This window comes from Oncorhynchus mykiss, chromosome 9 (assembly GCF_057628025.1).
Source record: "Oncorhynchus mykiss isolate SJ-2025 chromosome 9, ASM5762802v1, whole genome shotgun sequence".
Taxonomy (NCBI): domain Eukaryota; kingdom Metazoa; phylum Chordata; class Actinopteri; order Salmoniformes; family Salmonidae; genus Oncorhynchus; species Oncorhynchus mykiss.
Genome location: NC_143030.1, coordinates 73636699 through 73653351, shown reverse-complemented (window position 1 = coordinate 73653351; position 16653 = coordinate 73636699). Strand labels below are relative to the sequence as shown.

At 42.4% G+C, this 16653-nt stretch overlaps 1 protein-coding gene across 1 annotated transcript in view; it reads left to right on the top strand.

Moving 5' to 3' along the window:
• The window catches only part of LOC110531254 (copine-9-like), an 83923-nt gene that overhangs the window by 21808 nt on the left and 45462 nt on the right, over positions 1–16653 (top strand). The window contains exons 4-6 of the mRNA XM_090185317.1: positions 4591–4694; positions 6509–6552; positions 7783–7873. Of these exons, the coding sequence (XP_090041443.1) occupies positions 4591–4694; positions 6509–6552; positions 7783–7873 (239 nt within the window). The remainder of the gene's footprint in view (positions 1–4590; positions 4695–6508; positions 6553–7782; positions 7874–16653) is intronic.

The following is a 16653-nucleotide window of genomic DNA, read 5'->3' as shown; positions in this document are numbered from 1 at the left end:
CAGCCCAAATAAATGCTTCACAGAGTTCAAGTAACCGACACATCTCAACATCAACTGTTCAGAGGAGACTGAGGGTATCAAGCCTTCATGGTCGAATTGCTACAAAAAAAACACTACTAATGGACACCAATAAGAAGAGACTTGCTTGGGCCAAGAAACACGACCAATGGACATTAGACTGCTGGAAATCTGTCCTTTGGCCCACATTTTAGATTTTTGGTTACGTTTCTTTGTGAGACGCAGAGTAGCTGAACGGATGATCTCCGCATGTGTGGTTCCCATAGTGAAGCATGGAGGAGGAGGTGTGATGGTGTGCGAGTGCTTTTCAGGTGACTTATTTAGAATTCAAGGCTCTCTTAACCAGCATGGCTACCACAGCATTCTGCAGCTATACGCCATCCCATCTGGTTTGCGCTTAGTGGAACTGTCATTTGTTTTTCAACAAGACAATGACAAAACACACCTCCAGGCTGTGTAAGGGCTATTTGACCAAGAAGAAGAGTGATGGAGTACTGTATCAGATGACCTGGCCTCCACAATCACCCGACCTCAACCCAATTGAAATGGTTTGGAATGAGTTGGACCACAGAGTGAAGGAAAAGCAGCCAACAAGTGCTCAGTGTATGTGGGAACTCCTTCAAGACTGTTGGAAAAGCATTCCTCATGAAGCTGGTTGAGAGAATGCCAAGAGTGTGCAAAGCTGTCATCAAGGCAAAGGGTGACTACTTTGAAGATGATATATTTTGATTTGTTTAACACTCTTTGGGGGGGGGGTTACTACAGGATTCCTGTAACGGTTGTCGTTGCATGAAGGATCAGACCAAAGCGCAGCGTGGTAAGTGTTCATGCTTTTTATTTTATACTGAACACTATAACAAAATAACAAAGAGAATAAACTAATCCGAAACAGTCCTGTCAGGTGCAGAAAACACTAAACAGAAAATAACTACCCACAAAACATAGGTAGCTTTTTCCCACCTAAGTATGGTTCCCAATCAGAGACAACGATAGTCAGCTGTCCCTGATTGAGAACCATACCCGGCCAAAACAAAGAAATACAAAACATAGAAAAAAGAACATAGAATGCCCACCCCAAATCACACCCTGACCAAACCAAAATAGAGACATAAAAAGGGTGTGACAGGGTGTGACAATTCCATGTGTTATTTAATAGTTTTGATTTCTTCACTATTATTCTATAATGTAGAAAAAAGTAAGAAACGCTTGAATGAGTAAGTGTGTCCCAACTTTTAACTGGTGCTGTATATATTTTATATAATCAGCACAGTTAACTTTCAATCCCCAAATACAGACATACGTATGTGTACCATTCATTGAGTGAAGACTCACAAGCCAAATCATATTCCCTCACTTCCCATCTCTCTATTTCTGATCACCACCACATACACTGAGACAAGGGTTGATAAATGATATGCACTTATGTGTTGGTGTAAACTAAAAGTAAAATGTTAAGAGTAAATCTATTTGTTTCTAGCTAACTGTAACATTGACACACTATAGTGCTCTGCCCTCTTAGTTTCAGTCACTTCACAGCAATTTCAATCACTTTCCGTTTTATACACAAACATTCCCCACAACGCTCCACTACCCATTAACTAATCTTATCTCAGAAAACAATGCCCCAAAATAGAACAGGTGGAAGTGTCTCAGGTGACGACAGATGGTTCCTTAGTCGATGGATGCCAGGTAGGTAGGGTTCCAATAAACTCCCCTCCCAGGCCGGATAATGGATTGGGAGGGACAGAGTTGATAGCTGGGATTATGTGCGCTGGGCGCTAAGGTCATGAGCCGGGTATTAAAGCAGTGCAGGGATCAATAGCTCATTACTCTGTGCTGTTGGACCATACCAGCCAGGCCCTCTGCCCAATGGGGATTCGTGTCTGGTAGATACAAATGGAGCTCCAGCCCTGGGGCCGGCCGGCTGAGACAGAATCACTCAGACACTCTCACTCCGTTGGTTTTGTTCTGTCTGAGGAGCCAGCCATTAGAACACAACACTACCTTGGTTTTGTTCTGATTAGAACACAACACTCCCTTGGTTCTGTTCTGTCTGAGGAGCCAGCCATTAGAACACAACACTCATTTGGTTCTGTTCTGGCTGAGGAGCCAGCCATTAGAACACAACACTCCCTTGGTTCTGTTCTGGCTGAGGAGCCAGCCATTAGAACACAACACTCCCTTGGTTCTGTTCTGGCTGAGGATCCAGCAATTAGAACACAACACTCCCTTGGTTCTGTTCTGGCTGAGGAGCCAGCAATTAGAACACAACACTCCCTTGGTTCTGTTCTGGCTGAGGAGCCAGCAATTAGAACACAACACTCCCTTGGTTCTGTTCTGGCTGAGGAGCCAGCAATTAGAACACAACACTCCCTTGGTTCTGTTCTGGCTGAGGAGCCAGCAATTAGAACACAACACTCCCTTGGTTCTGTTCTGGCTGAGGAGCCAGCCATTAGAACACAACACTCCATTGGTTCTGTTCTGGCTGAGGAGCCAGCAATTAGAACACAACACTCCATTGGTTTAAACCCAGTGGTGATTCTAACTTACTAAGGATGTAGATTAGATCACAGGCTGTATTGGTAATGGCTGTGGCTCTGTGCTGATTATTTCATTTAGAGTACTCGGGATTTGCTGATCATTGTTTTTGAGTTGATCCCAATGTTACGGTTGACGTATGTGGATAATATTGCTAGTGATGTTAAACTTTCATATACTTAGATTTAGTGACATTGTGTCATTGATTATCATATGGCTCATACTGATATCAATTATGGAGTTGATGTTTCCATATACAGTGCCTTGCGAAAGTATTCGGCCCCCTTGAACTTTGCGACCTTTTGCCACATTTCAGGCTTCAAACATAAAGATATAAAACTGTATTTTTTTGTGAAGAATCAACAACAAGTGGGACACAATCATGAAGTGGAACGACATTTATTGGATATTTCAAACTTTTTTAACAAATCAAAAACTGAAAAATTGGGCGTGCAAAATTATTCAGCCCCCTTAAGTTAATACTTTGTAGCGCCACCTTTTGCTGCGATTACAGCTGTAAGTCGCTTGGGGTATGTCTCTATCAGTTTTGCACATCGAGAGACTGACATTTTTTCCCATTCCTCCTTGCAAAACAGCTCGAGCTCAGTGAGGTTGGATGGAGAGCATTTGTGAACAGCAGTTTTCAGTTCTTTCCACAGATTCTCGATTGGATTCAGGTCTGGACTTTGACTTGGCCATTCTAACACCTGGATATGTTTATTTTTGAACCATTCCATTGTAGATTTTGCTTTATGTTTTGGATCATTGTCTTGTTGGAAGACAAATCTCTGTCCCAGTCTCAGGTCTTTTGCAGACTCCATCAGGTTTTCTTCCAGAATGGTCCTGTATTTGGCTCCATCCATCTTCCCATCAATTTTAACCATCTTCCCTGTCCCTGCTGAAGAAAAGCAGGCCCAAACCATGATGCTGCCACCACCATGTTTGACAGTGGGCATGGTGTGTTCAGCTGTGTTGCTTTTACGCCAAACATAACGTTTTGCATTGTTACCAAAAAGTTCAATTTTGGTTTCATCTGACCAGAGCACCTTCTTCCACATGTTTGGTGTGTCTCCCAGGTGGCTTGTGGCAAACTTTAAACAACACTTTTTATGGATATCTTTAAGAAATGGCTTTCTTTTTGCCACTCTTCCATAAAGGCCAGATTTGTGCAATATACGACAGATTGTTGTCCTATGGACAGAGTCTCCCACCTCAGCTGTAGATCTCTGCAGTTCATCCAGAGTGATCATGGGCCTCTTGGCTGCATCTCTGATCAGTCTTCTCCTTGTATGAGCTGAAAGTTTAGAGGGACGGCCAGGTCTTGGTAGATTTGCAGTGGTCTGATACTCCTTCCATTTCAATATTATCGCTTGCACAGTGCTCCTTGGGATGTTTAAAGCTTGGGAAATCTTTTTGTATCCAAATCCGGCTTTAAACTTCTTCACAACAGTATCTCGGACCTGCCTGGTGTGTTCCTTGTTCTTCATGATGCTATCTGCGCTTTTAACGGACCGCTGAGACTATCACAGTACAGGTGCATTTATACGGAGACTTGATTACACACAGGTGGATTGTATTTATCATCATTAGTCATTTAGGTCAACATTGGATCATTCAGATATCTTCACTGAACTTCTGGAGAGAGTTTGCTGCACTGAAAGTAAAGGGGCTGAATAATTTTGCACGCCCAATTTTTCAGTTTTTGATTTGTTAAAAAAGTTTGAAATATCCAATAAATGTTGTTCCACTTCATGATTGTGTCCCACTTGTTGTTGATTCTTCACAAAAAAATACAGTTTTATATCTTTATGTTTGAAGCCTGAAATGTGGCAAAAGGTCGCAAAGTTCAAGGGGGCCGAATACTTTCGCAAGGCACTGTAGGTTCTGTTAGATGAAGTATCACTCTGTAACCCGTGTTTCCATAGAGGTTCTGTTAGATGAAGTATCACTCTGTAACCCGTCTTTCCATAGAGGTTCTGTTAGATGAAGTATCACTCTGTAAGCTGTGTTTCCTTTTCCTGGCTACTGTTTCAGTTTGGCAGAACAGAGGTTATTGACAACACACTGAATCCAAACTTTGTGAGGAAGTTTTTCCTGGACTTCTTCTTCGAAGAGAAGCAGAACCTCCGCTTTGACGTGTAAGTGACCAACCTATCTGTCTCCAACTGGGAAATACCTACTGCTAGGCTAAAAGCCTAAATAAACTTTATTAGTTGTATACATAGGACCAATTTATAAGTAGTTTCAAGAATTTTCTTTGCTCCCTTGTTAGTCTTTCGGGTCGCAGAGGCGGCCTTCACTCTCGGAAGAGTGAGGGGGCCACCATGAGTGAGGGGGCCACCACCAACTTTTGAAAGTCACTATTGGCCTCATGGTGAAATCCCTGAGTGGTTTCCTTCCTCTCCGGCAACTGAGTTAGAAAGTACTCCTGTATCTTTTTTAGAAACTGGGTGTATTGGTACACCATCCAAAGTGTAATTTATAACATCAACATGTTCAAAAGGATATTCAATATCTGCTTTTGACATTTTTACCCATCTACCAATAGATGCCCTTCTTTGCAAGGCATTGGAAAACCTCCTGGCCTTTGTGGTTGAATCTGTGTTTGAAATGCACTGCTCGACTGAGGGACCTGACAGATAATTGTATGTGTGGGGTACAGAGATGAGGTAGTCATTCAAAAATCATGTTAAACACATGCAACTTATTATGTTACTTTTTTACTCCAGACCTTATTTAGGCTTTCCATAACAAAAGGGTTGAATACTTAATGACTGAAGACATTTCAGCTTTTCATTTGTAAAGAATTTAGAAAAACATAATTCCACTTTGACATTATGGGGTATTGTGTGTAGGCCAGTGACACAAAATCTATGTTAAATCAATTTTAAATTCAGGCTGTAACACAACAAAATGTGTAAAAAGTCAAGGGGTGTAAATACTTTCCGAAGAACGAGCCTTTTCATTTATCACCGTGATTTAAGTGCTATCTCTATGTCCACTTGGTTATTCTGGTCAGCCACCACACCTCTTAGTCCAGATCAATACTAGAGAAAGATCAGTATAGCTTTTTAATGTAGTCAGTGATACACAGTAGGTTTTGTTGAGCAGTCTGTTATTCATTATAGACTGTTCTATCTGCTCTTCAAAGTCAGGTAATATGCAACTGCAAAATTCTAGTGTTGAACTGCGAAAAGTATTTTATTTGAATAACTATTTGTGGCTACATGTTAGACGTTTGTATCATAGGGATGTGGGGAGAAAATGACGTTTTACATAACTACTGTTAAAGATTGAATTATGCCCTTTAAATAGGTTGTTATCAAGCTATTACTGTGTAGAGCTCTTGCTCCGACTGTTTCAGGTGCTATTATTTAAGCTCTGGAAAATCAATCAAGAATCAATTGCAATGGTTTTGCACTGTGACAAAGCTCTTAGAAACAATCAGTGTGGTTCAGGTGTTAGCAAGGCCAATATTAATTTTTAACAAACTGCAAATAATCAATCAGTCTACTCCAGCATAACAGACACCCTACAGTCAGACAGAACTCCCAAATGATGAGACAAAATAAATGTTATGAACCAATGAGCTATTGAGTTTGACCAAGGAAAAAGTTAAGCAAGCATCACAGTCCTGAGGCCCGAGGTAGATGATTGGCTTCATATCCACAGTGAATAGGATTCAGAGACAGTCTGTCAGCGGTATAGTCCAACAGTCAGTGGATGTTCTAATGTTAGCAAACAGGGAGTATATTCTCGACCCTTCTACATTGTTTCCCTCCTCCCTCCTGCAGAAACATCCCTGTTAAATTCAAGGTTATTTTAGAGATAATTAGATTTGCCCATTTAGTTCGTAAGAAGCAAACTTATCTAATATCTGAACTGGCTATTCACACTGACATAGTTTGTCATTTGGAGTGATTTGTACCTAACTATGTTTGGTTTCTTGCAGATACAATGTGGACTCCAGAAGTTCAAATATTTCTAAATTTGTAAGTGTCTCCCATCAGTATATAATGCATCATGTTGTTAATGTTATGTTGTTCATTATGCAATGTTATGCCAATACTGACAGTACAGAGGAAGGATAGTTATCAGAAGGAAGCTTGTTGTCTTTGCATGAATGCAATATTGTATTTTAGATTTGACCTCTGACTGTGTTCTATTCCCTTTGACCTCAACAAAATCCGGGAGAGCAGAAGGTTAGTATCGATGCACCTAGTAAAGACATTTATTGTTGTAATGTCAGTCATTATGGCATGTCATGTAACGTCTACTGATTTGTATTTCACAACACACATTCATGATGTGAGATGTGTTTTTTTTTACACTCCTGTTTTCGCTTGTCCAATGTGATGTCTGTGGGGTGTTTTTTCTGTTCCAATCAAGGACAAACGTTGGCTCAAAACCAAGCAGTCATGTCAACCATAGTCTCATTCAGCCGTTCCCACTATATCAAAATCTCAGGTAAAGCACTTTGAGAGGAGACTTCAAAGCCAGAGCTACAGTAGGCTAGTTGTTTTTTTAAACAGAATAATGTAGTGCAGGGCTCTCCTACCCTGTTCCTGGAGAGCTACCGTCCTGTAGGTTTTCACTCCAACCCTGTTCCTGGAGAGCTCACTATACTGAGAGTATAAAAGGATGTATTTTAATGTTTTTGGAACATTTGCTAATATTTTATCACTGCCCCGATACTGCAGAATGAGCCTGAGGAAGTCTATTTCTGGTACGTTTCTCACAACTAAGTGAAATCGAGAAAAAAGTGTCTGGACACTTCTATAAGATGGCATTTACATAAAAAAAATAGAGATTTGGTTTAAAATAAATAAGTGATCTTGTTCTTTTAGCCTTTTTGATAACGTACCGTATGTCCAGATTATAAAATGAATAGTTTTCATTGTCACAATGGCTCCCAATGTCTTCAACCACTTTGAATAACTTTGGTTTCAACCTGGCATGTGGGATGTCCTAGCTGTATTACATCTTACTCACCACCATCTGAAAGCACTGCACGTACTGTGGTACTGTGAACTGCCTTGCTGTTAGAAACAGGGTTGGGGTCAATTCCATTTCCACTCAGGAAGAACACTGAAATTCTACCTCGAATTCCAATTCTCTTCAATGCTTTTCAATTAGGAAAATTTGGAATTGGAATTTGGTTTACTTCATGAATTTAAATGGATTTGACTCCAAACCTGATCAGACGGGTCATAAGACTGACCCCAGGCTCTCTCCACCAGGACTTCCTGGGTCAGACCTTCTGCACTCTGGGGGAGATCATTGGATCCACTGGCGGGCGGCTGGAGAACAGCTTATCGTAAGTCAAACCCTCTCCCCCATTATCCATCACACCATTACAGGCCTAATGAAGGGACAACTCTGGAATGAGTCTGACCCGTAGTTGACTCTCAATCTAGAGCAATGGTACCTCTCTGGCTGGCTGTATGTGATGGGTCATGTGAATGGTAAAAGGAGCTCGGCCTTGAGGAGGACTATCTGTTTGTGGATTGGAAATGGAGCACAGTGATTTAGATTAACTGTAAATGAAACAACGTTGAGATTTTAATATGCTAATCATCCAAGCCTATTGCATCACTAAGAGACAGAAGCGTGGATTCCCGATGTTCCCCCCGTGCTCAACATCAAATCATCTTGTAATCAACTTCTTGATAGGGTAATTTGGCATTTTCTAATGCTTTCAGCAATCAACAATAAGGTGCCGTTTGTGCAGAGTGCATTTATTTTATGAGTTAATCAGATGGAAGAAATGGTAATTGCAGAGTAGAAGCTAAGTTGTTCGGTGCAAATTTCTTTCAGACTGAGCGTTTCTCAGCTCTTTGTCTGTGTAGTCATGTAGATGTTCTGTATTTTTGGAGGCATTTGGAGAGACACATACACAACATGTGTAAATACCAATCATGTTTTCTTCATCAGGAACAGACCTCTTAAAAACAGAGGCCAGTCATTGACTTTACTCCATCACAATGAAAGGTCTCTCTGGCTGTGTCTTGACCCAATTCTCTATGTATTTGTTTCAAGCTGATCAAAAAAACACAAACCACTGTTTTCACATGTTGAGTTTAAATTTAGCACGTGAAACAATTTTTTCACATATGTTCAATTCAGTAGCGGTGCGTAGATAAAATCACTGAGGAAGACCAGCCAAGCCAGTCAAAAAAAAAGCCATATTACAACCTGTGTTGTGATAATTGTGTTGTTTGCTCTATAACCTGTTAGTTCATACACCACCGTGGCCAAAAGTTGAGAATGACACAAATATTTATTTTCACAGTCTGCTGCCCCAGTTTGTATGATGGCAATTTACATATACTCCAGAATGTTATGAAGAGTGATCAGATGGATTGCAATTAATTGCCCCTCTGAGTCCCTCTTTGCCATGCAAATGAACTGAATCCCCCCAAAAAACATTTCAACTGCATTTCAGCCCTGCCACAAAAGGACCAGCTGACATCATCTCAGTGATTCTCTCGTTAACACAGGTGTGAGTGTTGACGAGGACAAGGCTGGAGATCACTCTGTCATGCTGATTGAGTTTGAATAACAGACTAGTAGCGTCAAAAGAAGGGTGGTGCCTGAAATCATTGTTCTTCCTTTGTTCAACCATCGTTACCTGTAAGGAAACACGGGCTGTCATCATTACTTTACACAAAAAGGGCTTCACAGGCAAGGATATTGCTGCCAGTAAGATTTCACCTAAATCAACCATTTATCGGATCCTCAAGAACTTCAAGGAGAGCGGTTCAATTGTTGTAAAGAAGGCTTCAGGGCGCCCAAGAAAGTCCAGAAAGCACCAGGACCGTCTCCTAAAGTTGATTCAGCTGCGGGATCTGGGCACCACCAGTACAGAGCTTGCTCAGGAATGGCAGCAGGCAGGTGTGAGTGCATGCACAGTGAGGCATAGACTTTTGGAGGATGGCCTGGTGTCAAGAAGGGCAGTAAAGAAGCAACTTCTCTCCAGGAAAAACATCAGGGACAGACTGATATTCTGCAAAAGGTACAGGGATTGGACTGCTGAGGACTGGGCTATTTTCTCTGAATCCCCTTTCCGATTGTTTGGGGCATCCGGAAAAAAAGCTTGTCCGGAGAAGACAAGGTGAGCATCCTGAGACCATTCATGTGTGGGGTTGCTTCTCAGCCAAGGGAGTGGGCTCACTCACAATTTTGCCTAAGAACACAGCCATGAAAAAAAAATGGTACCAACACATCCTCCGAGAGCAACTTCTCCCAACCATCCAGGAACAGTTTGGTGACGAACAATGCCTTTTCCAGCATGATGGAGCACCTTGCCATAAGGCAAAAGTGATAACTAAGTGGCTCGGGGAGCAAAACATCGATATTTTGTGTCCATGGCCAAGAAACTCCCCAGACCTTAATCCCATTGAGAACTTGTGGTCAATCCTCAAGAGGCTGGTGGACAAACAAAAACCCACAAATTCTGACAAACTCCAAGCATTGATTATGCAAGAATGGGCTCCCATCAGTCAGGATGTGGCCAAGAAGTTAATTGACAGCATGCCAGGGCGGATTGCAGAAAAAGAAGGGTCAAAACTGCAAATATTCTTTGCATCAACTTCATGTAATTGTCATAAAAGCCTTCGAGACTTGTGAAATGCTTGTAATTATACTTCAGTATTCCATAGTAACATCTGACAAAAATATCTAAAGACACTGATGCAGCAAACTTTGTGGAAATTAATATTTGTGTCATTCTCAACTTTTGGCCACGACTGTACAATAAGGCCATGACAACAAAAAGACAACCGTCACACAGTGGCAGAGTAAATTGAACTACAAATGCGTTTCTTTCATAAAAGAAAACTGAAAGCAACATCTGTCCAGTGAAGTCCAAGAAGCAAATATTGCAAGTAAAATAAGAAATGTTGACTTGCGCTACTTGTAGACTAGTTGAACGCCAATGCCATCCTCCTCTCTTTAATTTTGGCATAACAGTCCATGGCTCTGTCATACAGTACTAGGCTACTTATTGTACTTCAGTCATCTCAGGCCAGTGGCACAATATATACATTTATGGCTAGAACAAATCACCATCATAATCCTTGGCCTGTACAGAGAATTAAGTCAAAACCACAAGTCCAAATCCCCATCTCCATCCATGTCTTAGGAAAAGTCAGATTTAGCAAGCTAGCTACTGCACGATATCAACACAAGTACACTACAGACATGTTTTCTGACCATAATGACGTTTTCCTTAGGATGGGATTGATTGGTGTGAAGCCAAAATCCAAACTGGCCTTCCTTGAGGAATTTTGTTGCAACAGGACAAGCCACAGTTGAGCTAAGCTCAAGCTATTTATTTTATAATTTTGTTTATCATGGGAGGCCAATGCTTGCTGGCATCAATCAGTCAAATGCAACATGCCATACTCTTTTGGTCCAGACATGTTCCAATACATGGGCACACGTACTGAGACAGCTCTGATACATGGGCAACACGTACTGAGACAGCTCTGATACATGGGCAACACGTACTGAAACAGCTCTGATACATGGGCAACACGTACTGAGACAGCTCTGATACATGGGCAACACGTACTGAGACAGCTCTGATACATGGGTAACACGTACTGAGACAGCTCTGATACATGGGCAACACGTAATGAGACAGCTCTGATACATGGGCAACACGTACTGAGACAGCTCTGATACATGGGTAACATGTACTGAGACAGCTCTGATACATGGGCAACACGTACTGAGACAGCTCTGATACATGGGTAACACGTACTGAGACAGCTCTGATACATGGGCAACATGTACTGAGACAGCTCTGATACATGGGTAACACGTACTGAGACAGCTCTGATACATGGGCAACACGTACTGAGACAGCTCTGATACATGGGCAACACGTACTGAGACAGCTCTGATACATGGGCAACACGTACTGAGACAGCTCTGATACATGGGTAACACGTACTGAGACAGCTCTGATACATGGGCAACATGTACTGAGACAGCTCTGATACATGGATAACACGTACTGAGACAGCTCTGATACATGGGCAACACGTACTGAGACAGCTCTGATACATGGGCAACACGTACTGAGACAGCTCTGATACATGGGCAACACGTACTGAGACAGCTCTGATACATGGGCAACACGTACTGAGACAGCTCTGATACATGGGCAACACGTACTGAGACAGCTCTGATACATGGGCAACACGTAATGAGACAGCTCTGATACATGGGCAACACGTACTGAGACAGCTCTGATTCATGGGCAACACGTACTGAGACAGCTCTGATACATGGGCAACGCGTACTGAGACAGCTCTGATACATGGGCAACACGTACTGAGACAGCTCTGATACATGGGCAACGCGTACTGAGACAGCTCTGATACATGGGCAACGCTTACTGAGACAGCTCTGATACATGGGCAACATGTACTGAGACAGCTCTGATACATGGGCAACACGTACTGAGACAGCTCTGATACATGGGCAACACGTACTGAGACAGCTCTGATACATGGGCAACACGTACTGAGACAGCTCTGATACATGGGCAACACGTACTGAGACAGCTCTGATACATGGGCAACACGTACTGAGACAGCTCTGATACATGGGCAACACGTAATGAGACAGCTCTGATACATGGGCAACACGTAATGAGACAGCTCTGATACATGGGCAACACGTAATGAGACAGCTCTGATACATGGGTAACACGTACTGAGACAGCTCTGATACATGGGCAACACGTACTGAGACAGCTCTGATACATGGGCAACACGTACTGAGACAGCTCTGATACATGGGCAACACGTACTGAGACAGCTCTGATACATGGGCAACACGTAATGAGACAGCTCTGATACATGGGTAACACGTACTGAGACAGCTCTGATACATGGGCAACACGTACTGAGACAGCTCTGATACATGGGCAACACGTACTGAGACAGCTCTGATACATGGGCAACACGTACTGAGACAGCTCTGATACATGGGCAACACGTACTGAGACAGCTCTGATTATTTATCCGGTGAGATTCAGCCACTTGTGAATTGACAGAAAATTATGAAAACACAGAGAGACGAAATAAACTATTTGATCATTATTATTGGTAAAATATTTGGGGAACCCTGGCTTCCTTTGGCACAATGAATACACACTGCTGATTTAAATTTAGAGTTCACATGTTAACACATCCTTTTGCAAGTTCACATGTGAAAGTCAAATTTGCAGATTCACATGTAAGAACTGCAAATGTGGAAATGGCATTGCACTTTCACATGTGAAAAACCTTTAAATGTGAAACTTCCACATGTGATTGTTCCCTTGTACTTGATTGATGAATTTAGGTCACCAATTATAAAGGAACTCTCCTCAGCTGGTTGTCTAGGTCTTAATTGAAGCCACTAGGCCCACTGTGGAATGAATATGGTTTTGTAATATACTTTTTGTATTAAGTTTCCTTTCCAGCAGCATAGCACCCTGCATCCTACTGCTGGTTTACCTCTGAAGTTAAACAGGGTTGGTTCTGGTTGGTCCCTGAATGGGAGACTAGATGTAGCTGAAAGTAGTGAACAAAAAACATGTGAAACTTCATGTGTCCAAAAACCATGTCTGTCTGTCTTAAATAAGGGATTCCCATACAGCCGTGTGTGTGTGTGTGTGTGTGTGTGTGTGTGTGTGTGTGTGTGTGTGTGTGTGTGTGTGTGTGTGTGTGTGTGTGACAGAGACACTCCTGTATGTGTTTTACATGTCTGTTAAAACAGCCTCAAACACACATCCTCTCAGTGTTGACTTTATGCCACACACTCCCCTCAGTGAGAGGAGGAGGAGAGCCGAAGAGCCTGGCCATGGCCTCTGCACGGCAGTGGGCGTATTTTTGTAGGTCACTGTTTTTAGAACGGGGTAGCACGCTGTGGAGGAAGAAGCACTTCTCTACCACTTACCTGTTGGTTTCTATGGTAACCGAGGGTGACTGTTAGCTTCCCTAAAAGGATGATTGGGCAAATACACCTCATTTTCCCATTTTAGAAGATAAGTGCTTTACAGGTCAATGCAAACTGGTTGTATTTTTATTTGTAAAATGTGGTGTGGAGAGCATACCCCATGCTTCACACCTGCTGTGAGTTTGCATCCACGTGATCACTCGCTCTCGCACACACAATTGTGGAGATAATTGCATGCCAATGCAGACGCATCAGATTAGTGGATATAATGCAGTCCATATGTAGCTAAATAATAATATCCTAATCATGTAGGTGCAGACCTGACCACTGTGATTGAGGTATCGCTGTGGATTATTATTTATATATTTGACACTTTACACCAAGAATAACACTCCCCTATGTATTCATTTGGACAGTGAAACTAAACTGTATAATTTGCCTCTAAACTTCAGCATTTGGGATTTCGAGATTATTAAAAGGTTTTCATGAGGCAACGGTACAGAATGTCACCTTTTTTATTTGAGGGTATTTTCCTACATATATCTGTTTTACCGTTTAGCACTTATGTATCTAGTGAAGAGGTGAAGGTGAAGGTGTCATAAGTATTTGGACAAATTCACTTATTTGTATTAATGTAGTCAAAAGTTTAGTATTTTGCTTGTGTCTCTACAAACGTGTTGGTTGCATTTGCAGTTTGTTTTGATTGTGTTTCAGATTATTTTGTGCCCAGTAGAAATTCATGATAAATATTGTATTGCGTCATTTTGGAGTCACTGTTATTGTAAATAAGAATAGAATATGTTTCTGAACACATGAATGTGGATGCTACAATGATTACAGGTAATCACGCATTATGGAACGGGTATAGGGGTATTGGAAGTGTGGAGGGGGTGTTGGAAGTGTGGAGGGGGTGTTGGAAGTGTGGAGGGGGTGTTGGAAGTATGTGGAGGGGGTGTTGGAAGTATGTGGAGGGGGTGTTGGAAGTATGTGGAGGGGGTATTGGAAGTATGTGGAGGGGGTGTTGGAAGTATGTGGAGGGGGTGTTGGAAGTGTGCGAGGGGGTATTGGAAGTGTGCGAGGGGGTATTGGAAGTGTGGAGGGGGTATTGGAAGTGTGGAGGGGATATTGGAAGTGTGCGAGGGGGTATTGGAAGTGTGGAGGGGATAGCGGGTATTGGAAATGTGGAGGGGGTATTGGAAGTGTGGGGGGGGGGTATTGGAAGTGTGGGGGGGGTATTGGAAGTGGGGGGGGGTATTGGAAGTGTGGAGGGGGTATTGGAAGTGTGGAGGGGGTATTGGAAGTGTGGAGGGGGGGTATTGGAAGTGTGGAGGGGGTATTGGAAGTGTGGAGGGGATATTGGAAGTGTGGAGGGGATAGCGGGTATTGGACATGTGGAGGGGTATTGGAAGTGTGGAGGGGGTATTGGAAGTGTGAAGGGGATAGCGGATATTGGACATGTGGAGGGGGTATTGGAAGTGTGGAGGGGATATTGGAAGTGTGGAGGGGATATTGGACATGTGGAGGGGGTATTGGAAGTGTGGAGGGGATATTGGAATGTGGAGGGGGTATTGGAAGTATGGAGGGGATATTGGAAGTGTGGAGGGGATAGCGGGTATTGGAAATGTGGAGGGGGTATTGGAAGTGTGGAGGGAATAGGAGGTATTGGATGATAAGGGACACCACTTGTTACTAAGAGGACATGCACAAACATGCTGAGTCATGCCAGCCAAGTTACTACGTCTACAGCTCATCTTTGTGGCGTACTTTAACTACAGCTCATCTTTGTGACGTACTTTAACTACAGCTCATCTTTGTGGCGTACTTTAACTACAGCTCATCTTTGTGGCGTACTTTAACTACAGCTCATCTTTGTGGCGTACTTTAACTACAGCTCATCTTTATCTAATTACTTTGGACATTTTTGGGGATTTCATTTTCAACATTTATGTGCCAGACTTTTCAAGACCATATGTCCAGTCTATAAATGCAGACCGTACAATAGTGCTAGGTAAAGTTGGATTGACATTTCTCATAAGTCATTCCTCAGTTGTTAATGTGTCATGTACATGGAAGTTAGGGAACTCTGTTCTCCCTAAGTGCGTCACAGACATCCCACTGTCTCCTTGTCAGCCACAGAATGCAGGGACCATCTCTGATTCAGTTGGCAGAGAACAGAGCAGTCTCATAAAGATGTGCCAGTATTCTGCTTCATCCCACCGTCTGAATCTGGGGCATGGTCCTGAAATATTGAGGACTGTTGACTCTAGACGGGCTCACACATCCTAAAGTTTGTATTCGACTCCTTTGGGTAAGGCCAGCTGCAAAGATGGAACAAGGCAGGCAAATACATGCATAATGAACTAGGTGTTCTTTCATCTTTTAATGGCTAGTTGTAATGCGTCCACATCTGTCATTCTCTACTTCTTGTGGAATGCAATTCAAAATACAAGGGTTTTGTTTTGCCATACTTGTAAGTGTATTGTTAATGCAAATACATGTTTTGGACTTTGATCTGCGTAGTACAGTGTAGACAATGCGTTGCAATAGAAACAGCTCAGAAATAAAGATCTATGGGATCAGCTTAAGAGTATACAGAAGTCCAGAGAGGACATATGAATTTAAAAAAAGAATTCCCTCGTTATGTCGATCACAACTTTTTACCTCATGATCACGACATAACAAAATATGTTTTGTCGAGATCACAAGATAAACTCTATAAATAGGAGTGTACGTATTGATGATAGATAGACAGTATGGCTGAGGCGGCAAAGCCCACGATGGACCGGCTCCCACGTTTTTATTGATTGTTACACTAAGGGATGGTACATTTCATGCTGACATAATTCATTAATTTGTGTTTGGAGCTCATTATCTGTTAATAAGTTAGAAGTGTAAGCAAGTTAAATGTCATTTACCTTGAGCTAAGAGCTCTTGGGAGAGCTAAGCCCTCGTGGGGCATTTAAGCCCTAAACGATGCCTGACAGGCAACACTGTCTCCCAGGCTGTGTGACACCCCCAAGACCACAGCCAATTACATGCAAGCCACAACGCAGCTAACTTGGCTGGTCTTGTGAGCGAGTGAGCTAGCTAGGTAGTCTTGTTAGCTAGCTAGCTTGTTGGTTATGCTGTTTGTTATCTTGC